The sequence below is a fragment of the Oncorhynchus masou genome, chromosome 27 (genome assembly GCF_036934945.1).
Source record: "Oncorhynchus masou masou isolate Uvic2021 chromosome 27, UVic_Omas_1.1, whole genome shotgun sequence".
NCBI lineage: Eukaryota > Metazoa > Chordata > Actinopteri > Salmoniformes > Salmonidae > Oncorhynchus > Oncorhynchus masou.
The window spans coordinates 40,730,969-40,758,968 of record NC_088238.1 but is presented as its reverse complement, the minus strand read 5'-3'; the positions used below and the strand labels follow the sequence as shown (position 1 = coordinate 40,758,968).

At 43.7% G+C, this 28,000-nt stretch overlaps 1 protein-coding gene across 1 annotated transcript; it reads right to left on the bottom strand.

Moving 5' to 3' along the window:
• Window positions 1-378: 378 nt before the first annotated feature.
• Window positions 379-28,000, bottom strand: LOC135516157 (calsequestrin-1-like). The gene is made up of 11 exons (XM_064940239.1): window positions 27,444-28,000; window positions 6,439-6,532; window positions 4,978-5,078; window positions 4,485-4,596; window positions 4,115-4,188; window positions 3,675-3,805; window positions 3,359-3,404; window positions 2,959-3,013; window positions 2,632-2,732; window positions 1,538-1,612; window positions 379-1,320 (listed from the first exon to the last, which is right to left on the bottom strand). Exons 1-11 carry the CDS (start codon window positions 27,678-27,680, stop codon window positions 1,039-1,041), a joined length of 1,308 nt encoding a protein of 435 aa, XP_064796311.1. The 5' UTR covers window positions 27,681-28,000; the 3' UTR covers window positions 379-1,038.

Below are 28,000 nucleotides of genomic sequence, written 5' to 3'. Positions count from 1 at the left end.
GTTAAGTTACTGAAAGCATAATGCATACTCTATGTGTGCTATATCATAATATAATACCTGTATACCATGTGTTTTATGCCTCCTGTCATCACGGCAGTAACATACTCTCTGAGCCAGATTTATGAAATGTTTGCTGTTGTGGGAATTTTGCACCTTTTATTTTTGCCCAGAAATATGAAGCTAACATAGTCTTGTCTCTCTGACATTCTCAAATGTTTGAATTGGATTGTTTTTGATTTGTAATCATCATCAATATGAATTTGTTTTTTATGGTTTCACAGTTATGTAGTTTAGATGAAATGGAAATGTATTTGTTTGACAGTTGGTCATACACACACACATTCACATTCATTAAGAAATTATGACAAACAACAAGAATGGATTTTTAAATATTTTCTTTTTTCCCAATATCGGACCAGAAACAATCAAATGATTTTGCATTTTTTGTGAATTCCAAGATCTTTATCACTTTCTCAAACTGTGTTATTCTTAAGACGTTTCAGAGAGGTTAAGTTTCCTTTTCTTTAAAAAATGGTACAATAAGTTGGTTGTTGCTTCTCTTTACCAGTAGAAAACATGTAGTGGTTCCAGAATACAGAAAAATGGGATAAAGGAGGAAGGGGAAAGGGGGCATCCCTGACTAGTGCTAAACGAGATAAACAAAACCAGGTCAAACATGCTAGTTTTCCTCAGCTTAGTTCTCACATACACACAGACAGTTATAACCCCGAGAGACAAACATTTCATACAACAAAGAACACAGAACTTACAATTCAACCACAACCCATTCTTTTTTTCACAGACAAAAACTTCCCCCTGCTTTCGTGTCTTTTCTTACCCAGTGAAATTGATTTAGGTGTTGCCCTTTGGGTGTGTCACTTGACTATCTGACCAGGGATTTGAGAAAGAGATACAGAAAGCAAACAGGAAGAGACACGGCATGTGTTTACGACGAGATGTTAGGAAACTGAATATTGGTGCCGGCTTTTGGCCACTGTTGGTTAAAGCCGAGTAAACCCAAGGATGGCAAGCGATCATTTATTCGTCGTCGTCATCATCGTCATCATCATCATCGTCATCATCATCGTCGTCATCATCGTCATCATCATCGTCGTCATCATCGTCGTCATCATCGTCATCATCATCATCGTCGTCATCGTCGTCATCGTCATCGTCGTCATCGTCGTCATCATCGTCATCGTCGTCATCGTCGTCGTCTGGGTCGATCTTTCCAGACAGCACGTCCTCGATCCAGTCCTCAAGCTCATCAGCAGTGGGCATGTCCTCATCATCATCCATCTCCATCCACACACTATCAGCCTAAGAGGGAATACACAGTGAGAACACACACAAGATGGACACTAAATAGGCTAAAGGCAAATAGGCATTGAAGCTAACGAGAGACTGAAAATAGACCAGCAACAATCCCCAGGGAGCAAGGAGGAAAAGGTACAGTTGAGTTTGATGAAACAGCATAATGAAATTACTGTACTAAAGACAGCAGAGCGACCAGGAAGGATGAGAATGTTAGACTTACATCTTCTACATCCACGACACCGATCTGAGGAGAACCAAGGTCAATGCCGAATGTCTTCTCCCAGTAGGGCACAAGCTAAAGGAGAGAAGGAAATAAAGAGAAAAAGGCTAAGGAAATGCAGAATTTTGAAAATAATTTTTCTGCTATGTTTCATAGGTCTTGCCACAATAAATTATATTCTAATCTACCCCCTTCCCTAAAAATTCCACCCCCAATAATGTATTGACAGGTTTGAAACCCTACCAATCCTGTGACTCTCAATATCCAGTTCCTCCCTTGGCAATCACACCCACAGTGATTGATTGACAGGCCAAACTATTAAGAATGTGGCCAGGATAACACATGACAATGTGCAAAGGAATCAAGATGGAAGGAATAATATTGTTTTATCCAATATTAGAACTTTTTATCTGGTAGGACATTGAACAAAAACATAGATTATGTTCACATTAAAATAATATTGCAAACGTATTATGAATTTATTTGCCCAGAATCCACAATAGAATAAAGAATATTTTGGTTTACGCTGGAGCAGGGGTCTCCAATATTTTCTTTCATAACAGTTCTTTCACACCCAATACATTTTTTGAGAGCTACTCATATTCAGCCTGCATATTTCATAATTGTTTAGGCCTAATTTTAATGAATATTGAATACAAACCAGTGGAGGCTGCTAAGGGGAGGACGGCTCATAAAAATGGCTGGAACGGAGCGAATGAAATGGCATCAAACACATGGAAACCATATTTTGTGTATTTGATACCATTCCACTTATACCGCTCCAGCCATTACCACAAGCCCGTCTTCTCCAATTTAGGTGCCACCAACCTCCTGTGATAGAAACAAAGAACGGCACGGCATACATAATCTAATTGCGTTTTGGTTCTTAAAACCACAAATCATTATATTGTCGCATACATTTTCGAAGATTGCGTTTTAAATGCCAAATTACCCAATAGATCATGATCATTTTTTGCTAAAAAAGTAGGTGTGCAAAAACATACTTTTGCACCCCTATTTTTAAAGTGGGTCTGCAGCTGCTCCGTTTACTCCATTGCCCAGGCACATATGCATCCGATTTCTTCAGGTCTTACCAGGGGGAAATCGTCGGGGTCAATCCAGATGATGCTGAGGTCAGCGTTGTCAGTGTTCTCACGGGCCACCTCCTTTAGGATCTCCAGGAACTCATAACCATCTGGCGGAAGGTCAAAGATCAGGTACTGCTGTTCCCCCCCCCCCCCCTGCTACCTTTCCTCATTGAAAGACAATTCAATTCTCAACCTTTCAAACTATTTTCTAGCAATCCTTTTATGACCTAAAATAACGCACATGAAGCAGCCATAGAATGACGCCTGATAAACAGAAGTTCCCACTTCCGTTTTTTTTTCTGCTTTACTTGCAACTAGTGCAATGTACATTACCAGGGTCATCCTCCTCAGCAAAGGCAACAATGTGCTCTCCATCTATGTCATCCTCCTGAAAGAAAGAAAGAAAGAAAGAAAGAAAGAAAGAAAGAAAGAAAGAAAGAAAGAAAGAAAGAAAGAAAGAAAGAAAGAAAGAAAGAAAGAAAGAAAGAAAGAAAGAAAGAAAGAAAGAAAGAAAGAAAGAAAGAAAGAAAGAAAGAAAGAAAGAAAGAACGAAAGAAAGAAAGAAAGAAAGAAAGAAAGAAAGAAAGAAAGAAAGAAAGAAAGAAAGAAAGAAAGAAAGAAAGAAAGAAAGAAAGAAAGAAAGAAAGAGATGAGAATCTGGCCTACTGTACATCTCCATGAAAAGTAGGCTTACTGTATAGTTCCAGTTCAATAGTGAGTGAAGAAATCTTACCCAGGTCTCGTACATGCTGTGGGGCTCAAGCTTCCTCAGAGTGGGCCTGGAAGGAGAATGACATCAGTCAATCAATCACATTCATTTATAAAGCCCTTTTTTACATCAGTTTTCACAAAATACTTTTACAGTAACCCGGGCCTCGACCCTAAAGAGCAAGCAAGCAAAGGCAGAAGCAAGAGCACAGTGGCCAGGAAAAACAAGTAATGTAGTTTGAGCCGCATTTTGTCTACGTGTGAAGTAAATCACCTCATAACCTACCATGGGACTTCCAGCTTTGCATTGTACGTCAGCTGTACTGTAGGGCCAAACTCACCTGTCGTGCTCCTCAATGTAGTCTACAAGCTCAGCCTCAGAGTAGGGCTGTCCTGGGATGGTCACTGGCTCCTCCATGAAGGGTTCATAGAAGTCAACCTCGTTCAGTTTCATCTTTAGCTTCTTGGCAATCTGGATGGGGACAAAGACTACCAGTTAGGCTGTAAATAATTTGTGTTTGAATTTTAAAAAGTTGAGTTACCTCACGGACGAAAGTTGTTTCTTGTGACGTAACTTCAATTGTAATGTAACTCCACTTAATTGATTGAGTTGACTTAACTTAAAACGTGAAGGCATTTTGGTAACTTATGTCTTCAATTTGAAAAAAAGAAAATATGATACAGCATAAGAAGGGTCCGTTTGCAATGGGATCAATTACAATTTTCCAGAATGGAGTTTAGAATATATAAGAATCTAATTCAGCCCTCTGTGGTTCCATACCTTGGCGTCAAAGGTGGCGAAGAACTTGATGAAGGGGTGGAACTCCTCGGCAGCATCGTCATACTCAATGAAGTCTGTAAATGAGAAAAACAACATTAACAACATTAATCCCCTTGACATACATGATAAGAGGAAATTGTCAGAATACAGCATCGAGTACCTGTATGTGGTTCACAAATACACTGTAGGTGTTGTGCCTAGCATCTCATTAGACTGATCCCAGATCTGTTTGTGCCAATTGTGTGACAATGACCACAGGAGTTAGCAGGACAGCACAAACAGTTCTGTTACCAGGCTAGCTTTCCATATCCAAGCAACTTTACTCATGATTTCTCGGGTCTTTCCTGCAGAGTTGATTGGCTGTACTTACGGGGGGATTTCTCACTCTTGAAGTAGCCGACCAGCTTGATGTCCTCATCGATGTTGTGGAAGCCCTTGAGCTCACGCTCATTATCAATGATCTCCACAGGGTCCTCAATCACCTGCAGAGTGGAAGCAACGTGGGGAGAGAGAGAAGAGAGGTAAAGGAAGAGGGAGAGAGGAGGTAGAGAGAGAAGATTTTCGTAAGGAGCGGATTAGAAGAGATTTGACATTGACAATGTATATAGTATTAGGCAATCATTTTTTGCCTTCTTTGACAAATTAAACTCTTTTTCAAACAATATTTCTAAGTATTGATATTATTATGAAATTACATTAGTAAATAGATTGTAATAATGCCTCATGTTCAGCATTGTAATTACAATTTTGGGTTTACACAGAGTAAGAGCACTATAGTAAAGTTACAACCAAGTGACTGCAACCAAGATAAAGTAAAGTGATGACAACCAAATAACTATATAATGTTGTTAATAGTTACTCACATCATAGAGAAACTCCACCAGGGTGTCAGCGGCCAGCTCACCATCGTACTCAATTATCTCATTATCGACAAAGATATAGATGCTCTCCACCTCATCCAGACCTGGGATATAAGAGAAGGACAGGTTAGGGACTTTCTTTAGGGGCTAGGGACTAAGAAACTGATGGGGGCTCGGGGAGGAATGGGGCAGGGTAGGAACTCTGGGTAGGGGCTAGGTGTTAGTGGACAGGTTAGGAAACTCTACTTAGGGGCTAGGGTTTAGCAGACAGGTTAGGAACTCTGGTTAGGGGCTTAGTGGACAGGGCTAGGGTTTAGCGGACAGGTTAGGAACTCTGGTTAGGGGCTAGGTGTTAGTGGACAGATTAGGAAACTCTACTTAGGGGCTAGGGTTTAGTGGACAGGTTAGGAAACTCTACTTAGGGGCTAGGGTTTAGCGGACAGGTTAGGAACTCTGGTTAGGGGCTGAAGTTTAGGGGGGGACGGGTAAGGATTTCTAGCTAGGAGGTCAGAAATTGGGGCTGGGGAAGCGATGGGGCAAGTTAGTTGGTAACTGCAAGCCATTCTTCTTGCAGAGGATTTGTTCATTGGATTTTGAATATGGGCTTGAAACCACACTTGGCCTTAATAAAATAGAGTGCAAAAATTCAGAGTAAACCTACAATGTGGTTAACGACGTTATCTGTGATTGAATGAATTCCATCCAGACAATGTTGTTTATTGCCTGAACCAAGTTCTACCCCAGTAGGCTTTACCATTTACAGTTGCATGACTTGACCTCGCTTGTGAAACAATGTATTCTTATTTTATACACAGTATAACCATCATGTGAATGCCTCCCTCTTGAAGTAGAATGCTTTTATTGTTTCTTTGCATAGTGGTGACTGACCCTCTTTGACTTTTATATTCGCCCAGGGGCGTGGCAGTATGAGAAAAGGATAAGATGTATATGACAAAGAGACATAGGTTGGGTAGCTGCCAGTTAGATCTCTGCTAGGGATGATCTCTGCTTGAGCCTTAGATCTCTGCTAGGCATGTTTTTAGACCACTACAGCTCTCTGGTGGCTGAATAATGTCCTGTGGGTGATACTGAGGTGTTTACTGTATGTGTCTGGTCTCTAGGGCCCTGAGTATTTCCTAACCACGTATCATGAACACCATTTGTCATGACTATAGCTATGGCCCTCAACTAGGGCCAAGAACATTCCTTGTCAGGAAAAACTCATATAATATGTTCCGTATTAAAGTTTAAGCTGCAAATATACGTTAAAACATTGCCTGTATTTTGGGCCCCAAGATACTGTAAATGCCATGCCTGTCTTTACTTCAGTCTATTCCAACGGGAGTGATACCACTCCTCAGGCAGAAGAGGGCAGGAAAGATCAGGATTCCAATGCAAAGTCAGACCGAAGAGCTGGCGTTTTAATGATGAGGAAAAGGGGTCAAGAGATGAGTGCGGTCTTACCCAGCTTCTTGGCGACAGAGAGGTCCTTCTTCTCATCCACAAGGCCGAATCCAATGTCTTCGTCGTCGAGATCATCCAGAACCTGGGCTGCAAGCTGCAGAGAAGAGAGAGAAAGAAAGAGAGTGTAAGAGTCTGAGCAGTATCAGAGCCCGCCTCCTAACGTCTGTTTTCCGCTCCATTTCAAATAGATCACTTGCCCTGTTTGCACACTGAACAATCCTGAATAGATAGCTATTAGCAATATCTTAGTAGCTCAACCTTGCCCTTCTGATAGGCTAAGTGGAATCTTCGCCATATTGCTTATGCCTATCATATCATTTCAGATCTACACAAGTGCCTATAGGGGCATGGGGTTGATTTAGAAATTAGTAGTTTTGTGTGTGAGCCAACACAATCCCCCCCCCCCCCCAACCCGCCTGTTCAGCTTGGAAGAGGTTCCTATTGGCTAAACTTATACCTGTAGTCTATGTTTAAAGCTGTGCCGTCCCTCACTTAAGAATGGGGTGGTCAGCACTCCAGTCCAGCCCTAGACACATATGACCGCACTGCACTCTGCTTGCCTGAATGAAAAATATATTTCCCACATACTCTGTGTATGGACCCCCCACTCCCACCCCCCAACCCATGGTATTTCTTCCTACTTTCAAGGCCTTAAAAGCAAAAGCTTTAGAGCGCTGCCTTGCACTTTCTAAATCTGTGTGAAACTGGACCCATTGATGGACAGCTAGCCCGGCCAACGAGAGGGCAGAGTAATGAAAAGGGGGGGGGGGGGGGTATGGGACATAGTGTGAGTGTGTCGACGGGTAGAGACGTGGTCACGACAGGTGCAGTGGGCAGTGGAAAGGAGAAGGGCTCAGGCTATGGGAAAGTAAACTCACATACTGTGGGGTTATTGCCTACATACGCAAACTCACTAACACACACACACACACACACTTGCACACACACGCATGCACGCACGCACACACACCCACAGAGACGCACACATGTTGTTCTCTTCTTATCCCCTAGACGCCACCAATCTATGGCAATATGTGAAACACATTTCATCAGTAGAAAAAAACATTGTACTCTTTAATTGCAGAATATGTATCATTTAAAAGCAGCCAATATCCATAACAAACGTTTTGTTAATATGTCCAGCTCAGATAACACCAACTCAGGGAAACGGTCAGCTGGGCAATATTTACACCATTTCGAGCCATGTCATGGTTTGGCACAAGCCTCTACTCCACCTCAGCCAAACCAGCCCCCCACAGCGACCCTGAATTTGACAGCAACATGGCCGCTAAACCTAGATGGCTGCTTTCATGTGGCTTTGGTTAACAGTAAAGCCAATGGTACAAGTTCTGCTCTCTTGTCAAGCAATACCTTGCGGCCAGCATCTCTGTTTTGCAAACATTTGTTGAAGGATTAGGTGGGTGGGTGGGTGGGTGGGTGGATGGATGGATGGATGGATGGATGGATGGGTGGGTGGATGGATGGACAAACAAATGAATGAAGGGATGAAGGGGTAGACCAGCTATAACCTATTTTAGTTGTTTTGCTTATTTCTTTCTCAGCTGTGGTGAGTATAGGACATCTTTACTTGCAACATTACATTCATTACTGCAGTCCATTTGTGCACAATCTTAGTCTGCCTCCCAAATGGCAACCTATTCCCTATATCGTGCACTACTTTTGACCTGGGCCCTACGGCTCTGGTAAAATGTAGAGCAATAATTAGAGAATAGGGTGCCATTTGGGACACATACAGTCACAGAGCATTGAAAGAAAGCTGCTGAGGGGTTGCTGTAGGGCAGCAGCTTTATAGAGGGGTGTTTTGAGGGCCTGAACATACCTGGTACGTCAGGGCGGCTGGACTGGTGAGTAACTGTAGAGAGAAGTCTTGCTTTAGCACAGGACATTCACATATAGGCTGCGATTCAATCAAAGGTGCATCCTTGACAAGCACACTGCACTTGACTTTAAAGGTAATTTACCCTTGAGCCAACTTCCGCAGTTACCGTGAATGCGATCTCCGCGAACGTCTGGAAGTTGCCTTTAGAAGGTGCATTGTCGACAATGGGTTTTTGACTGAATCCTGTGGCCATAGTCATTCACCTTCAGAGACTATTACAAGACTATATCAAGACCCTCATTCAACATCACTGTAAAAAAAGACCTTAAACTAAGCATAACACCCAGTGCATGTGTCCCAATATCCAGACTAACATATTGTGCCTAGTCACAATAGTACTTTTCATAGTGTGATCTAATCTGGATACTAATCCACTACTATGCTGGTCAATTTAATTACGTCGTCGTTCATTTTTGGAAGTTAGTATTTAGTTAGTAGTTGCACCCTCTTTTGCTGTCAGAACAGCCTCACTTCGTCAAGGCATGGATTCTACAAGGTGTCGAAAGCGATCCACAGGGATGCTGTCCCATGGTGACCTCATTGCTTCCAACAATTGGGTCAAGTTGGCTGGATGTCCTTTGGGTGTTGGGACCCTTCTTGATACACATGGGAAACTGTTGAGCATAAAAACCCCAGCAGCGTTGCAGTGCTTGACACACTCAAACCGCAGGGCCTGGCATATACTACCATACCTCGTTCAAATGCACTTAACTCTTGCTCATTCACCCTCTGAATGGCACACAAGCACAATCCATGTCTCAATTCTCTCAAGGCTTAAAAATCATTATTTAACCTGCACCTCCCCCTTCATCTACACTGATTGAAGTGGATTTAACAAGTGACATCAATAAGGGATAATAGCGAGTTGGATTCAACTAGTCAATCTATGTCATTGAAAGGGCAAGTGTTCCTAATGTTTTGTACACTCTGTGTATATTAGGACATTTGGTCATGACATAACAGGACGGTATATAGATTGCAGAATACTTCCACCATACAGGACTGTCAATAGCACACAGATATGCTGACAGGTCAAGACGCAGAGTACAGAATAATCCAACTTCAACAGACAACTGAGATTCAGAATTAGCGCAACTGCTCTTTCAACAACAGACTGAAAGATTATAGTTCAGGGCCCATATTCACAAAGTATTTGCCCTCATAAGGACAAAGTGCACTTTTGATTGGTGGCGTTTAAAAAAAAGGAATTACTTTGTATAAAATGTTTAGTCTCTTATCCCTTGTAACTTTAAATGCAACAAATTGCTTGCCTCGGATCGGCCCTTTTTTTCAATTTTCATCTAAAATGACATACCCAAATCTAACTGCCTGTAGCTCAGGACCTGAAGCAAAGATATGCATATTCTTGATACCATTTGAAAGGAAACACTTTGAAGTTTGTGGAAATGTTTAATTAATGTAGGAGAATATATCACATTAGATCTAGTAAAAGATAATACAAAGAAAAAAACATCAATTCTTTCGTATTTATTTTTTGTACTATCATCTTTGAAATGCAAGAGAGAGGCCATAATGTATTATTCCAGCCCAGGTACAATTTAGATTTTTGCGACTAGATGGCAGCAGTGCATGTGCAACGTTTTAGACTGATCCAATGAACCATTCAAAATGTTGTCTCAAGACTGCCCAAATGTGCCTAATTGGTTTATTAATACATTTGGTGCACTCTCCTCGAACAATAGTATGGTATTCTTTCACTATAATAGCTTCTGTAAATTGGTCAATGCAGTTAGATTAACAAGAATTTAAGCTTTCTGCCAATATCAGATATGTCTATGTCCTGGGAAATTTTCTTGTTACTTACAACCTCATGCTAATCACATTAGCCTACGTTGGCTCAACCGTCCCGCCGGGGACCAACCGATCCTAAAAAGTAGATCAGTTCTTATAAACTCATGGATCTTGAAAAAAGTCCCATCCTCCGCCCTTCTGCCACTGTGAATGCGCCAGTGCACTGCGTCCTGGTATCATGCATGAGCTACCCACCGGCTCACAGCAGTGAGTTTGAAATAATATATATTGAGTTTAGACTTTCCACTATGTTTGAACATTGGTGTGGGGACTTGCTTCCATTCAGCCACAAGACCATTAGTGAGGTCGGGAACCCATATTGGGCGATTAGGCTGGCTCGCAGTTGGCGTTCAAATTCATCCCAAAGGTGTTTGATGGGGTTGCGGTCAGGGCTCTGTGCAGGCCAGTCAAGTTCTTCCACACAAATCTCAACAATTTCTGTATGGACCTTGCTTTGTGCACAGGGCATTGTCATATTGAAACAAGAAAGGGCCTTCCCAAACTGTTGCCTCAAAGTTGGAAGCACAGAATCATCTAGAAGGTCATTGTATGCTGTAGAGTTGAGATTTCCCTTCACTGGAACTACGGGGCCTAGCCTGAACCATGAAAAACAGCCTCAGATCATTATTCCTGCTCTACCAAACTTTATAGTTGGCACTATGCATTTGGGCCGTTAGCGTTCTCCTGGCATCCGCCAAAGCCAGATTCGTCCGTCGGACTGCCAGATGGTGATTCATCACTCCAGAGAATGTGTTTCCACTGCGAACTTTACACTATTCCAGCCAACGCTTGGCATTGCGCATGGTGATCTTAGGCTTGTGTGCGGCTGCTTGGCCATGGAAACCCTTCCGACAAACAGTTATTGTGCTGACGTTGCTTCCAGAGGCAGTTAGGAAGTGAGTGTTGCAACCGAGGACAGACCATTTTTACGCACTACACGCTTCAGCCGCCTTTAATCTGTTTTTCTAGCTTGCTTAGCCTACAATGTGTAATGACTGTGTTTTTGCAGAAAATTAAGGCACCTGCCCCCCTAAAGCCCCCCCTCCAACTTCTCCTCCTCCATCACAGGCTATTCATCCGACACCGCCAAGGCACTTCCATATTAGTCTGAGCAGGGATATTTATAAGAGAGACTGAACTGAACTGGCGTTGCAGTGAGGAGCTGGGCAAGACAGTCCTACAGCTATATAAGGCCTTCTGGGGAGCACAGAGCGAGACCGGGGAAAACGTGAAGGGGGAGGGAAGGAAGGGGGGAGGAGAAGGGAGAGAAAGAGAGAGGGAGGGGAAGGAGACTGGAGAAAATGTTAAGCTGTGATACATATGGGAGGGGGAGGGACAGGAGGGAGGAGAAGGGAGGGAGAAGGATAGCTAATACATGACTAACATTCACTCTAGTCTGTCAGACTATCAATCATCTCCTCACAGAGAGATTCGTCTCACTTTCTGTTTCTCTCTGACTGCAGCTTATATCTAACTCATTGTGACCTCACTCTTTAGCACTCTCTCTTTCTCTCTCAATATTTATCTCTGTCTGTCTCTCTCTTACACAACCTCTCTGTTTTTCTCTCCACCGTGCTCTGCTGATGTATGTGCCAAGAGAAGGTGTGACTTCTTGGTTCCCTCTCTCACTGTCCAGCCACAGGTGAAGAAGTTCCTCCTAATCACAGATCTTGGATCAGATTACCCAACTTTCAATCATCCTTAAGCGGGTTGAAGAAGTGTCAGCCTCTGTATCAATGTTTAGAGGCAACCTCATTCATATTCTATGGTTGAATGAGGGACGGACTAAGTGCATGGAAAACACAGCTTGTATCATAGATCCGTAATTTCCTGTAAATCATGCATTCATATCATGTCCATAAGCTAAAATAACTAATGGTTACAGTACAGCTGTAGCTCTATCAGGTCACTTCAACCTTGCTGTGTGGCAGTGCAGTAAAACTGTTCTGTGAGTTGTATAGTATCTTTACGCTGCCAGTGTGGTTGTAAGTGCTCGTTGTTCGATGAGTCACCACACATCTGTGTGTGCTTCACCTGTGAGCCACTCACGGGGATAGTCTGTATGATGATGCTGTTACAATGTTGTTGTTATTTATTGACTGCGCCAGTATATAGAGTGAGAAAGGAGTGTGAGAAAGGAGTGTGTGTGTGTGTGTGTGTGTGTTGGGAGGAAGGAGGTTGTAGCTTGTGTGTGGGAATGGCTGCATGTGCATCCGTCCTTGTTTCTATGACTACTGTTGCAACATTTCGCAGCAATATTCAAATTACAAACCATCCTCATCATTCAAACGCAGAACCATCTCCACAGCTATAAGTAACATTCAATGATTTTACCAAGATGTAGCATCTCCCATTTGGTCACCATGTCTGTTTTCTCACTCCATCTCAACCTGCTGTATTGTCAGAGCTTCTCTACTCAGCCTCAGTTCAACGTCACACCCCAAATATCACATAGGCTTTTCACAATTCAATCTTTGTACCCTGAGACACAAAGAAACTCAGAGTGCTCTTCTCCCCATTTCCAGACCAGGAAACAAACCTTTCAAACACATAACAAAAGTGATGTGCGCACAGAATGTATCACAGCACCAGCAGGAACCAATACTAGCAGGGGAGATGGTGGATTGCTCATGACACCGTGAGGGTGAAAGACTGTGTGTGTGGGGCGGGGGGGGGGGGGGGCTGTAGCCTTCCGTTCTATTGCATCCTCTTCCAGCTATAGTGTCAATAATGAATGGATGTAAGTGTAAAACACCAGTGTGTGTGTGTGTGTGTGTGTGTGTGTGTGTGTGTGTGTGTGTGTGTGTGTGTGTGTGCCTATGTTTGTGTTTGTGTGTGACGATGTAGCTTTAACACACCAGGACGTCCCTACAGCCTACACCGACATGTTACAACAACACTGAGCATGGTGGGCATTAAAGAGTTAAACAACAGATGTATACACATTGCTACAGTCGCATACTCTATGTGTGACTAAATTAAATGCCCTAAAATAAACAAATGCCCTACATATATGTCATAAAAAAGCTGTCCGGGTACGAAATATGTGATTTCTGAAACTTTTAGTTCTGGTCGAAAGTGTTGCCCCTGTTCTTCGTAGTAGCTAGTGGGTCTTGATGATTGTAGCGGTCTTGGCCTAATTTAGGCTATTTTTGTATTAGTCCTATCTCATTCCACTGTGGAATTCAATCGAATTGAAAGTTACAAATGCACCTTTAATAGCCTATCACACCAGTTTTGCATGATATTGAATGTCCATTCCAAGTCATATCGGACTTCACACCAGCACATACTACAGTATCTCCTGGTAGATAGCTGAGGAGTGTGGAGGAGTTAAACAGGTCTGTCTGTCACCGACTGTGAGTGACTCATGCTCCCTATACAGTTTGAGCTCCGTTGCAAATATGTCACACAAGGAACCAGCCAATGTTCTCATCGCATCGCACATCACTCTGCAGGCATCAGCTGCTGTTTAGCCAAGCAGGATAAATCAATCGGAGAGATCGGTGAGGCTTTGTGGCAAAGATTGATCAGAAACGGTCTATTCTCCTGGAGTGCATCATTCTGGCTGTTTTACCTGGATGTCAGAAGTCAAATAATGCACAGAACTCAGTTCAACTTTACTACTTATAGCCGGGACCATGAGTTTTTCCAGACCACATGACTTGAACTGCCAAAACTCCAGGACCTACAACACTACTTCGAACTACAGCTCCTTTATTTACCAATCTGTACTGTTTATTGTGTATCACTCCAAACGTGCTCAACACAGGAGGTTGGTGGCACCTTAATTGGGGAGGATGGGCTCGTGGTAATGACTGGAGTGGAGTAGGCGGAATAGTATCCGATACATCAACACACAGGGTTTCCATGTGTTGGAAGTCATTCCATTCACTTTGTTCCAGCCATTATCATGAGCCGTCCTCCCCTCAGCAGCCTCCACTGGTGCCCCAGATAGTTGACATATTAAGCCCAAGACGTAACCACATGATACGCCAAAGAACAGGTGTTTATAATGTTTATACTCCAAAGTAACCACGACACCAACAAGTGACAACCCTTACAGCCTTTCCTACTTTGGCTCTCTCTCTCTAGTTCTAGCCCGAGGGGATAAAACAGGAAATGCAAACCGTGTGCTCAACAAAATTCAAAAATGAGAGTTTTTAAACTTTAGCCAGGCACTTCTTTTGCGCTTTTACCTTTTCGTGTGTGTGTGTGCATGCGGAGATGGGCAAAATATACATCAACATGTACCTTGTTAGAAATACAAGACACTCTAAAGACTAGTGTATCAAACTAAAATGCAAATGACATAAAATGACAGTTATGTTGAGGGATCAGAAATACTGCCCCTCTCTGCGTGCGTGTTTGCACCTCTTTCCCTGACATTACCTCTCCTATGAATAAGATATGAAAATACATTCCAACATTCAGGAGGCATACGGAGAGAGCAGAGGGTCATCTATTAATCATTAGGCACAACATGAAGCACAGGCTATTGTAAGTCGCTCTGGATAAGAGCATCTGCTAAATGACTTAAATGTAAATGTAATAACACAACAGCAACGTTGTGTGTGTGTGTGTGTGTGTGTGTGTGTGTGTGTGTGTGTGTGTCTGTGCATGTGTGTGTGTGTGTCCTCTAGAGTCTAGTCCTTACAGTACAAACACAATGGAGCAACAGTGTGTCACGTTGCCTGTCACTTGTGACTAAATCTGGGAACCACAACCTCAAGGAACCTGCACTGAGGTCAAATTCACCTCATGGAAGCACAACAATGAAAATGTCTTCCCTTTGAGACATTAAAGACATCGTAGGCTCTGAATGACAGAGAAGACAGTAGAAATCAACTGAAGCTCAGCAACCTAGTCGACACCATCAACTGCACCATGTGTTAGTGGAGATGGCATGGTAGGTAGGTTAAATGTAGCTCCACACAGACAGAGTGGGAGCAGCCGGGCGACCGGTTCTCTGGCATCATCAGGGACTTGGCAAGGCTTTGGAGACTTGCTGACAAGTATAGTACAGAACCCCCATAGCTGTCTGCTACAGCCAACGCTGCAGAATTTGTGTGTACGTGTGTCCAGAATCTGAGGATAGGAGTCTGATTATCTGCTAGGTTACAAAAGTGGGGTGGGGGGGCTTCCCGAGTGGGGCACCAGTCTAAGTCACCGCTTCGCAGAGCTCGATGCATCTCTACAGGCTAGGATTCAAACCCGGACTGTGTCAAAACCGGCCATGTCTGTGAGTCCCGTAGGGTGGCGCACAATTGGCCCAGCGTCATCCAGGTTAGGGAAGGGCATGGCCGGGGGGGGGGGGGTCTTTACTTGGCTCATCACGCTCTAGAGACTCATTGTGGCGGGCTGGGTGTCTGCAGGCTGACCTCAGTCGTCAGTTGAAAGGTGTTTCCTTCAAAAACATTGGTGCGGCTTGCAGGCCGGTGTGAAGGAGCACGGTTTGGCGGGTCATTTTTGGAGGACGCATGACTCGACCTTCACCTCTCCTGCGCTTGTTGGGGAGTTGCAGCAATGAGACATGATCAGAATAGGATATAACGAAAAAGTGCAGTGGGAAAACTGACTGATGGATGAGGATAAAGACTTCATAAGGGCCTGAGACCAATATCCTGCTCTTTCTTTTTTTTTAATTGACCAGACATTGTACAAATCGCTAGGACTGAGGTTTAGTGCAGGGAAAGCTCAATAGAGGGTAGAAACTGTGTAGAGGTAGGAGGAGTATGTTTGTTTTCTTCCATCCTAGTATTTCATCAATCCAGGATCAGAGTTCGGACACATGTTGTTGCAGTCAACATTTGCAAACAAGTATTTGTTTCTATCACCATGAGGTGTTCTGTCATTTGACAGGAAAGTGTCACTTTCATCCAACATGCTTAAATGGGATAGGTTACCATCAGACATAGAAAGCCGTGATTACTCAGTTTTACCATGTTTACACAGTGCTGTGTGATCATTGGATGGTGTGAGTTTAACAGTATTGCTTCCGCCCCTCTCCTCGCCCAAATCTGGCCTCGGACCATGGACCCTCTGAACACATCGACAACAGTCCCCAGCGAAGCATCGTTACCCATCGCTCCACAAAAGCCACTGCCCTTGCAGGGCAAGGGAAACAACTACTTCAAGGTCTCAGAGCAAATGACGTCAATGATTGAATGCTACTAGCACGCACCGCTAACTCGCTAGCCATTTCACATCGGTTACATAAGTATAATGATTAAGTAGCACCTTTATATAGAGTGCCAGTTGAGATGCATCCATCGTGTCTTTATTGATTGGTTGGTGTGAGGATAGTGCAAGGGTCACTTGGCATTATGTAAACACAGTAATGATGACTATGACTGACTGACTATGACTGATAGTAACTCCAGGTAGACTTGCTGTCATCATGTTGTCAGGTAATGGGGACCCCTATAAAGAAAGACGACATTGCATGAACATGAACGACGACATTGCATGAACGCATGAACTTCTTTCTATGACTAATAGTACACTCGCAGAAAAAAAGGGTTCCTAAAAGAGTTCTTCAGCTGTCCCCATAGGATAATCCATTTTCGTTTCAGGTAGAACCCTTTTGGGTTCCATATAGAACCCTCTGTGGAAAGGGTTCTACATGGAACCCGAAAGGTTTCTACCTGGAACCAAAAGGGTTCTACCTGGATAAAAAAAGGGTTATTCAAAGGGTTCTCCTATCGGGACATTTGAAGGACACTTTTAGGTTCTAGATAGTGTGTAACCTCCTATGCTGTGTAACCTATTTAGGTCACATTTTACTTGTGGTACTCTATAGATCACAGGTGTCAAACTTATTCCACGGAGGGCCGGGTGTCTGCGGGTTTTCGCGCCTCCGTTGTACTTGATTAATTAATTAAGTTAGCTAATTAGTAAAGAACTCCCCACACCTTGTTGTCTAGGGCTTAATTGAAAAGAGAAACCAAAAACCTGCAGACACTCGGCCCTCCATGGAATGAGGTCTACATGTCCAAACTATGAAGACAAATTGCATATCTGTTTATATGTAACCGCTAAGAAAGGTTACATTTAGGGTTAGGTTTACTGTAAACACAGTACACTTTCTATGACTGATAGTAACATAGCTTCGCCATGAAATTCACTCCCTGTACTTGCTTCCCGAGTCCCAGCGTACACATTACAGAATAACACCTCACCAGGGCGAAGTAACAGGGATCTTTTTTTTTATTTTACTGGTGAGGTCGGGTCCAAATGCCACTGCCGAAGCAAACGGGGTTGCCTCAGCCGGCTCGTCAGGCTCCCGCGGCTCAGCCGGCTCTACATGTTCCTGTGCCTCAGCAGAAGCGACCGGCCCGCTCCTGGTCCTCGGGACTGTACCTCTGGTTGGTGTCGTCCGGCGGCTGGAGCCACCCATCAGGGGAGGCGGTAGAGTTACTTTTACACCCTCTCCGGCGCGCGACGTCGCCAGTTGTCGTATCATTACGCACACCTGCCACCATCGTTACACGCACCTGCGCCTCATGACACTCACCTGGACTCCATCACCTTCCTGATTACCTCCCCTATATCTGTCACTCCCCTTGGTACTTTCCTCAGGCGTGATTGATTCTGATTCTGTTTCATGTCTGTACGCTATTCGTGTTTCTTTCCATGTTTTATTTATTATTACATTTTCACTCCCTGTACTTGCTTCACAACTCCTAGCATACACGTTACACCTGCTTGCGTACAAAACCACAGGGAGGAACTAAAGTTCTAGAAGTTCTAAAATGATCAAACTAAATAACAAGATATTAATAAAGTTGTTGTTGTCCGGTCACATGTTGTCACATGGGATGAATCAAAAACAACCACACATATATATACATACACACACATAAATAAATACAGTGCATTTGGAAGGTATTTAGACATTTTCCACATTTTGTTACGTTACAGCTTTATTCTAAAATAGATTGAATTCCCCCCCCACCACCATCAATCTACACACAATACCCCATAACGACAAAGCAAAAACACGTTTATAGAAATGTTTGCACATATCACATTTACATAAGTTTCCAGACCCTTTACTCAGTACTTGGTTGAAGAATCTTTGGCAGCCACCTTCAGCCTCGAGTCATCTTGGGAATGATGCTACAAGCTTGGCACACCTGTGTTTGGGGCGTTTCTCCCACTCCTCTCTGCAGATCCTCTCAACCTCTGTCGGGTTGTATGGGGAGCGTCGCTGTACAGCTATTTTCAAGTCTCTCCAGAGATGCTAAATTGGGTTCAAGTCCGGGCTCTAGCTAGGCCACACAAGGACATTCAAAGACTTGTCCTAAAGCCACTCCTGCGTTGTCTTGGCTGTGTGCTTAGGGTCATTGTCCTGATGGAAGGTGAACCTTCACCCAAGTCTGAGGTCCTCTGTACTTTGCTCAGTTCATCTTTCCCTCGATCCTGACTAGTCTCCCAGTCCCTGCCACTGAAAAACATCCCCACAGCATGATGCTGCCACCACTATGCTTCACATAAGGGTGGTGCCAGGATTCCTCCTGACGTAAAGCTTGACATTCAGGCCAAACAGTTCAAACTTGGTGTCATAAGACCAGAGAATCTTGTTTCTCAAGGTCTGAGAGTCCTTTAGGTGCCTTTTGGCAAACTCCAAGCAGGCTGTCATGTGACACTTACTGAGGAGTGGCTTCCGTCTGGCCACTCTACCATAAAGGCCTGATCGGTGGAGTGCCGCAGAGATGGTTGACCTTCTGGAAGGTTCTCCCATCTCCACAAAAGAACGCTGGAGCTCTGTCAGAGTGAACATTTGGTTCTTGGTCACCTCCCTGACCAAGGCCCTTCTCCCCGATTGCTCGGTTTGGCCAGGCGGCCAGCTCTAGGAAGTGTCTTGGTGGTTCCAAACTTCTTTAATTTAAGAATGATCGAGGCCACTGTGTTCTTGGGGACTTTCAATACCACAGAATTGTTTTGGTACTCTTCCCCAAATCTGTGCCTCGACACAATCCTGTCTCCGCGCTCTACCGACAGTTCCTTCAACCTCATGGCTTGGTGTTTGTTCTGCCAGGCACTGTCAACTGTGGGACCTTATATATATACAGGTGTGTGCCTTTCCAAATCATATCCAATCAATTGAATTGACCATAAATCAATTTTGAGTCTCATAGTAAAGGGTCTGAATACTTATGTAAATAAGGTATTTCTGTTTTACATTTTTTTAATACAGTACCAGTCAAAAGTTTGGACACACCTACCCATTCAAGGGTTTTTCTTTATGTTTAGTATTTTCTACATTGTATAATAATAGTGAAGACATCAAAACTATCAAATAACACATATGGAATCATGTAGTAACCCAAAAAGTGTTTAACAAATCAAAATATATTTTAGATTTTAGATTCTTCAATGTAGTCACGCTTTGCCTTGATGACAGCTTTGCACACTCTTGGCATTCTCTCAACCAGCTTCATGAGGTAGTCACCTGGAATGCATTTCAATTAACAGGTGCGCCTTGTTAAAAGTTAATTTGTGGAATTTCTTCCTGTGACATCGGGCAGTTTGCCCCCAGGTGATGGTTTGGACAGACCGCACTACCCTCTGGAGAACCCTGCGGCTGCGGGCGGTGCAGTTGCCGTACCAGGCGGTGATACAGCCCGACAGGATGCTCTCAATTGTGCATCTGTAAAAGTTTGTGAGGGTTTTAGGGGCCAAGCCAAATGTCTTCAGCCTCCTAAGATTGAAGAGGCACTGTTGCGCATTAATCACCACACTGTCTGTGTGGATGGACCATTTCAGATCGTCGGTGATGTGTACGCCGAGGAATTTGAAGATTTCCACCTTCCCCACTGTGGTCCCGTCTATGTCGATAGGGGTGCGCTCCCTCTGCTGTTTCCTGAAGTCTACGAACATCTCCTTTATTTTGTTGACGTTGAGTGAGAGGTTATTTTCCTGGCACCACTCTCGCATGGCCCTCACCTCCTCCCTGTAGGCTGTCTTGTCATTGTTGGTAATCAGGCCTACTACTGTTGTGTCATCTGCAAACTTGATGATTGAGTTGGATGCGTACATGGCCACACAGTCATGGGTGAAAAGGGAGTACAGGAGGGGGCTGAGCATGCACCCTTGTATTGAGGATCAGGGAAGTGGAGGTGTTGTTTCATACCTTCACCATATGGGGGCGACCCATCAGGAAGTCCAGGACCCAGTTGCACAGGCTGGGGTTCAGACCCAGGGCACAAACTAAATGATGAGCTTGGAGGGTACTATTGTGTTGAATGCTGAGCTATAGTCAATGAACAGCATTCTTACATAGGTATTCCTCTTGTCCAGATGGGATAGGGTAGTGTGCAGTGCGATGGTGATTGCATCGTCTGTGGTTCTATTTGGGCGGTAAGCAAACTGAAGTGGGTCTAGAGTGTCAGGTAAGGTAGAGGTGATATGATCCTTAACGAGCCTCTCAAAGCATGATTACAGAAGTGAGTGCTACGGGGCGATAGTCATTTAGTTCAGTTACCTTTGCTTTCTTGGGTACAGGATCAATAGTGGACATATTGAAGCAAGTGGGGACAGCAGACTGGGATAGGGAGAGATTGAATATGTCCGTAAACACTCCAGCCAGCTGGTCTGCGCATGCTCTGAGGACGCGGTTAGGGATGTCGTCTGGTCCGGCAGCCTTGCGAGGGTTAATGTCTTCCTCACATCGGCCACGGAGAAGGAGACCCCACAGTCCTTGGTAGCGGGCCACGTCGGTGGCGCTGTGTTATCCTCAAAGCAGGCGAAGAAGGTGTTTAGCTTGTCCGGAAGCAAGACGTTGGTATCCGCGACGTGGCTGGTTTTCCCTTTGTAGTCCATGATTGTCTCGTGTCTGAGCCGTTGAATTGTGACTCCACTTTGTCTCTGTACTGACATTTTGCTTGTTTGATTGCCTTACGGAGGGAAAACTTATCCCAGTCAGCGTGATCAAAACAATCTTGAAGCATGGATTCCGTTTGGTCAGACCAGCATTGAATAGACCTTAGCACGGGTACTTCCTGCTTTACTCTCTGCCTATTGGAAGGGAGGAGCAAAATGGAGTCGTGATCAGATTTGCCAAAGGGAGGGCAGAGGAGGGCCCTGTAGGCATTTAGAAAAGTTGAGTTGCAGTGGTCCAATGTTTTACCAGCACAAGTACTACAGTCAATGTTTTGGTAGAACTTCGGTAGTGTTTTCCTCAAAATCCCCATCTACAATAAATGCGGCCTCAGGATATGTGGCTTCCAGTTTGCATAAAGTCAAGTGTAGTTCTTTGAGGGCTGTCGTGGTATCGGCTTGAGGGGGAATATACACGGCTGTGACTATAACCAAAGAGAATTGTCTTGGGCGGTAATATGGTCTGCATTTGATTGTGAGGTATTCTAGGTCAGGGGTGAACAAAAGGACTTGAGTTTCTGTATGTTATCACAATCACATTATGAGTGGTTAATCATGAAACATACACCCCCGCCTTTCTTCCCGGAGAGTTCTTTAATTCCTGACTGTGCGATGTACTGAGAACTCAGATGGCTGAATGGAAGGGGACAGTATATCCCGAGAGAGCGATGTCTCCGTGAAACAGAGTATTTTACAATCCCTGATGTCTCTCTGGAAGGAGACCCTCGCGCTGAGCTCATCTACTTCATCATCCAGAGACTGAATATTAGCGAGTAACATACTCGGAAGCGGTGGATGGTGTACACTCCTCCTGAGTTGGACTAGAAGTCCACTCCGAAAACCTCTTCTCCGCCGGCGGTGTTTTGGAATAAGTTAAATTGCCCTGGGGGGTACGAACAAAGTATCCAATTCGGGAAAGTCGTATTCCTGGTTTTAATGCTGGTAAGTTACCGCCGCTCTGATATCACCCCCAAAAAATCTGGCTGTATGTAATAACACAAAAAAATTCTGGGCTAATAATGTAAGAAATAACACACACAAAAACAAAATACTGCAAAGTTGCTTAGGCGCTAGAAGCAGAGCTGCCATATCTGTCGGCGCCATCTTACTCAAAAGTATGGAGCATACAGTCAGGACGTAGAGGGCTATAAGGAAGAGCAGGACCATTGAAACTGTGTTAAAATTAAATGAGCACAATTAAGAGTAATGGATTGAATAGAATAAATAAATCGCAAACTATGAAGCCCAAGACGCACAGTTTGACCTTCACACTATCCAAACTTAACCATAGGATACTTTATCCTTTGTAACATTGTAATCATCCCCAAATGTTGTACTCAACCACTTCTAAAACCTTTTTAATTTGTTAGTTAGTAGCTTTGGGCTTGCATTACATCACTACTCTCATGAGAACTGGCAGTAAACAAGTATTGTTGTTGGTGTTGCTGCCTAATGAGCAGTGATGATGTTATTTCGCATCAACAGCATGGTGCCAGAAGAGTGACACGGTTGCCATGACGATGGTCTGAACGTTCAGCTCAATACTACAGAGAATGTCTATTCCACATGGTACTGTAGAAGATGCAGCTAGTCGTGCAAGAAAGATATAGAGGAACTGGCTAATGTAGTATTATCCACAGGTAGCTTCAGGGGTGGCCAATCAATCTCAGCCGTTGAGGCCATTGTTTTTATATGTCCTGTACATGCGAAAAGAAAGATGATGATTTCAATGGGAAAGTGAGACTGCCAGGTAGCCATTACTCTCCGTCATAGCGTCCAGCCTAGACGACACGATGCTTTATGACTTTTGTACCACTTTTTTTCTCTGGCCCCCATTGATTTAGTCACCGTAACTCTGGCCATCCAACAAGGGTAGAAAACCAATAACCTTTGAACAGATTGCAATAGAGACATGAGGGTTGAACCATTGGTTTACTTGGAGGATTATCTACACAATTAACATAGTATTTTACCTGTTGGTCCAAATATGATTTAAGCCTGCTGCCCCATATCACATTTCATGTCAGGTTAGCTCCATACCTATCCCAAAGAAGAGTACAAAACTACACCCCACGTTTGACCTGTGAAAACTTATCATTTGGACTTGCACTACTGATAGATGCATTTATTTTTCACTATTCCCCTGTTCAAAGCCAGTGAGCCATAAAAGCTTAACTGCCTGTTGCAGTTATTAATTACCATCTAAAGTGTAATGAATAACTTCACCATGCTCAAAGGGAAATTCAATGTCTGCTTTTTTTTTTTACACATCCACCAATAAATTCACTGCTTGATTGAGGGACCTTACATATATTTGTACAGTATGTGTGGGGTACAGTGATGAGTTAGTCATTCAAAAATCATGTTAAGCACTACTATTGCACACAGAGTGAGTTCATGCAACTTATTATGTGACTTGTTAAGCAAATATTTACTCCTGAATTTATTTAGGCTTGCCATAACATAGCGGTTGAATACTTATTGGCTCAAAACATTTCAGCTTTTAATTTCTTATTAATTTGTAAAAAATTCTAAAAACATCATTTCACTTTGACATTATGGGGCATTGTGTGTAGCCCAGTGACACAAAATCTAAATGTAATACATTTTGAATTCAGGCGGTAACACAACAAATGTGGAAAAGGCCAAGGAGTGTGAATACTTTCTGAAGGTACTATATGTCAAATATGTACGTTGAAAACGCTGCATGTTTGAAAGCACTGTTTGGGTGTCCCTATCCTTGCCAACAAAACATATATGAATGGATCAGTGGTTCACCAATCAGGGCCTTGATAGACTCGACAACAGTAACAAGGGGTGGTCTGTAAAGAAACGTTTCTAAGAGACCATCAGGCGACATCTTAAAAAACGCATTTAGGGACGTACCTGAAAGAAGCTGGGAACACGACAAAAACCTCAGGGGGACCACAGCAGAATGTCCTATGTTTTAAACGACGTTGGACACAGGAATGTTCTTGCAATATTCCCATGAAACTTGTCTAGAATATTAATATCTTATATTCTAAGACCATGGTAACCACGTTTTGCGTGTGTTTGGTGTGACGTTGATGGAATATTCTCCTATCCCTCAGAAAACTGGACACAGGAACATTCCCATGAGAAGTGTCCAGGACATTAATATTAAATATTCTGAGAACATGGTAACCATGTTCTGGGTTCCGGTTAACTTCGAGAAAATGGTCTCTTGGAAACAGTCCTTGCACATCACTGGAACATTTCTATGAAAGCGACTCTTAAGGGAACGTTACTTAAAGTTGTGAGAACATTTGTTGTTAGTTGGGGGTCTGTTGATTGAGCCTAGTACAGTACAGCAATGGCAGCTATATAGCATCTTCATCTCCATTATCTTGTCTTTGACCGAGAGAGAGATAATCTGACTCCAGTAATCTGACTCTTAGAGGGGTGACATTTCAGGTGTGACTGGCCGGGGAGACACCGGCTAGCGTTCTGACCTTTGACCTCTCAGAGAAGAAGATGCCGAGGAGGATTACTTTCTCGCCATGCTAGGTGGACTAGGGAAGTCACAGGCAAGAAGATGGTAACCAGAGTTATTTTTGTGATCTTGCTCAGGCTATCTGTCTTAAAGTGACGCAGCAGAGTTTTTGTATAATTTCAGCCAGTAGTTTTGAAAGTAGCACTCGCTTTGAAAGTAGCACTCACAAGCTTTTAATTATTATTATTATTTTTTAAATCAGTAACTCATTTTTTAATTCTGCAATGCGTTTGATGTTACAAATTCCAATTTGTATAATACGTTATGAGTGTCTACCGCTTACGATCCCGTTCAATCTCTTCAACCGTCAGTGGTTCTGGTGCATCTGGATTTTAACTTGCTATCTCTCTCCCTCAACACTCGTAACAATTATTGTATATCACCCAAAACCTCGAGATTACCGTTTCATCCAGTTGTTCACATAAGTGCTGCTTTTGAATGCAGACACCACCACAACCTCAACAACGCTCAGTCTAAAGAAGCAAGATACATCTAGAAATTGTGGGACTGCTGTCATTTGTATGTGGCTGAATCGTTGTCATCCACACTGTCTACGGTTACACATCCATGAGGAGATGGCAGCTCAGGAGCCTCATTACTACGGATAGAGGACATTGGATTTACACACCTTGTCCTACTCATCTGTCCAATAGCGTTGCTGAACATCACAGGGTTGAAGTGAAAAGTAAGATATTTTCCATCTGTGGAATGCATCAGGGCAAGTCGCACAATACAAACCGTCCGTGCTGGACCAGTCCTCTGATCAGTATCTTGAGATATTGGGGTCTTTCTTGCAATAAAACCATTCACATATTTTTATATACTGGGGGATATTGAGTTTTGTACTCTTAAAAATCCAATTACATCTGATTTTGTCAGGGTGCATCATTTAATTATTAATATATCCTGTTTGGTGGAAATACTATTGTCAGTATGTATTTTAGACCCCTGAAAGCTTGTTTCTGATTGGCTAACTAACGCTCCACATTGACCAGGAGTCAGCAGTAAGACAGTGAGGGGTCAAGCTACTCAGCAACTCAGCAGTCTAGCTACTCACACACACACACGCACACACACACACGCGCGCACACACACCCACACACACACACACCCACACACACTACTCAACTCAGCTACATGGCTGCACATGGGCACACACGCGCTTGTAGTCAATCTATCTTATTCAAAGTGTGGTAGGTACATAAACGATGTTGTAGCCCGTTCCTGCAGTCAAATGACCTGGTGGCCTCATGGTTGGAATGTTATTCATATTTTTCATAATTTCATAATTAATAAACACATTTTTAAAATGCTGAAAATCCGTTGTTTCTATGTCAAACGATTTTGTTATATTTCAGTCTTCTGTGATTTATATAAAATGTAATATTGAGATGCAAACTAAAAATGTAACACAATTCAACTCTATATCTGACATGGTACAGGTATCTTTTTTTTAAAGCTCATAACCATATGTGTGAGCTGTGTACTTTTGTCTCAAAGTAGATTTGTTTAAGACTACCAAGAAACACTCTGTGTGACCCTGATTTAACCCACTGCAGTAAAATGTTAAGATGTTCACCTGCGGCCTAGCGTTGTGTATTATGGTGCAGGGAGAGCATTGAAAGCACTGATAGAAGTTAGAGCTGTGATATATGTCTCTCTGTCTCTCCCCGGAAGGCTCTTTGCCTTCTTGGTAACTACGCCATCCCTGTCCAGGGCTATTTACAGTTATGACAGCTAGCGCTACTCTAGACCTGTAAGAAGACACTGTATGTATCAAGCATCTCAAAGTATGAGTGCTGATATAGGATACATTTTCCCTTTTTGATTACAATGAATAAGATTACATGGATAGGGGGGACCTGATCCTAGATCAGTACTCTTACATCGATACTCTTGATACAAATAGCCCCAGGCCCCTCCTGTCCATGTAATCTTATAGACTATGATCAAAAAACTGATACTAGATCAGCACTCCTTCTTTGAGACACTTGATACACACAGAGCCGGACTTACCCTGATCTGCAGTGGGCGTGCAGTGCAGGGTGCAAAAGAACTGCAGGGGGTAGATATCGGTTGTTGTTATGATGTCATAGTTTAATTTTGATCCTCTTTGAATTCAGCAGTTTGATAGTTCATCCACTACACCCACATACTGTACCTGTACGCACGCACACAGTCTCATACACCCACAAGCCGCTTTGACACCCTCAAGCAGAACTAAATAGCCCAGAGAACCCCCGAAGCAAAAAAACCTATGGATTTAGGACTCAGCTTCGCAGACCAGACCAGACCAGCTTCAACTCTTGTTTTCCAACAACCAATAACGTGACGTGTCCAAGGCCCAACCATTTGGAGTGCTCCACATCCTGGTTCAGTCTAACTAACCAGGCTCCTAATATTCTTAGGAAAGACAGACTATATTTTCTATTAAGGTGCTTTTTTTAGCATCTCTCGGTGTGTAGTGTTCTCCCCGGCCACATTGTCTCTTTCTCTCTCTCCCTCATCCCCTCTTCCCTCCATTTCCCCCTGGGTTGATGATGCTGCTGGCTTCCTAGAATGGAACTGCAGCGCAAATTATGCTATGTCTCACTTCCTCATTGTTGCCCCACCCTCCATTCTCTCATCCCTCAGTTTCCTTCTATCCACTCGCCCCCTTTCTCATCATCCTTTTGTCCCACATCAGAGGTCATGTTATCTAGCCTCACGTACCTTCTCCTCCATCTCCCTCATAAGTCCTCCCTCAACCCTTCATCCCTCCAACCCCTTTTCCCCTTATCTCTCAGTTTCGTCATGCTGTTCCAACACCCACGTCCAGGGTCAACTCGTCCATTTCACTCATCCTTACTCCCTCTTCCCCTCCATTCCTCCATCCATTCCCTCCATAGGACCCACCTCCAGGGCGAGCTCCTCCATCTCGAATGCTTTCTGGGCGTTTTTGTTGCTCTCCACATGTGCATGGTAGTAGATCACCATGACATCGTACTTCTTCATCACAGACTTGTAGTTCTTAGCATTGAGATCATGGACGCGGTCTTTCCCATCATACTCAGGGATCTCCAGACCCTTCTCTCCCCAGGACATGTTCCCCAAAGAGAGCAGGGCCCCCAGAAACACCCAACCCCACTTCATTGTTCCAGGTTATTGTTGGTTCCCCCCACTCAGGTCTCCCACGACTTGGACGTCAATTGCTGAATTATTTAATGTTGCGGAAGAATATATTTTTGCGTTGTTCCTAAAATAAAAAATAAAAAACGCCACTTAGGAACAAGGTCCACTTCGTTTCGACGCCGGCCAGAGAAGAGCAGGTCGGAGTGTTGAACCCCCCCTTTTACATGCGGGCTCAGACACTACCGTCCAAGGGGGTGAGTGAGGGGTGGGGTTCCAACGACGAGGGCAAGTTGGAGGGAGAGAGAAGCAGGCTGCAACTCGGGGAGAGTGGGCAACCAAAA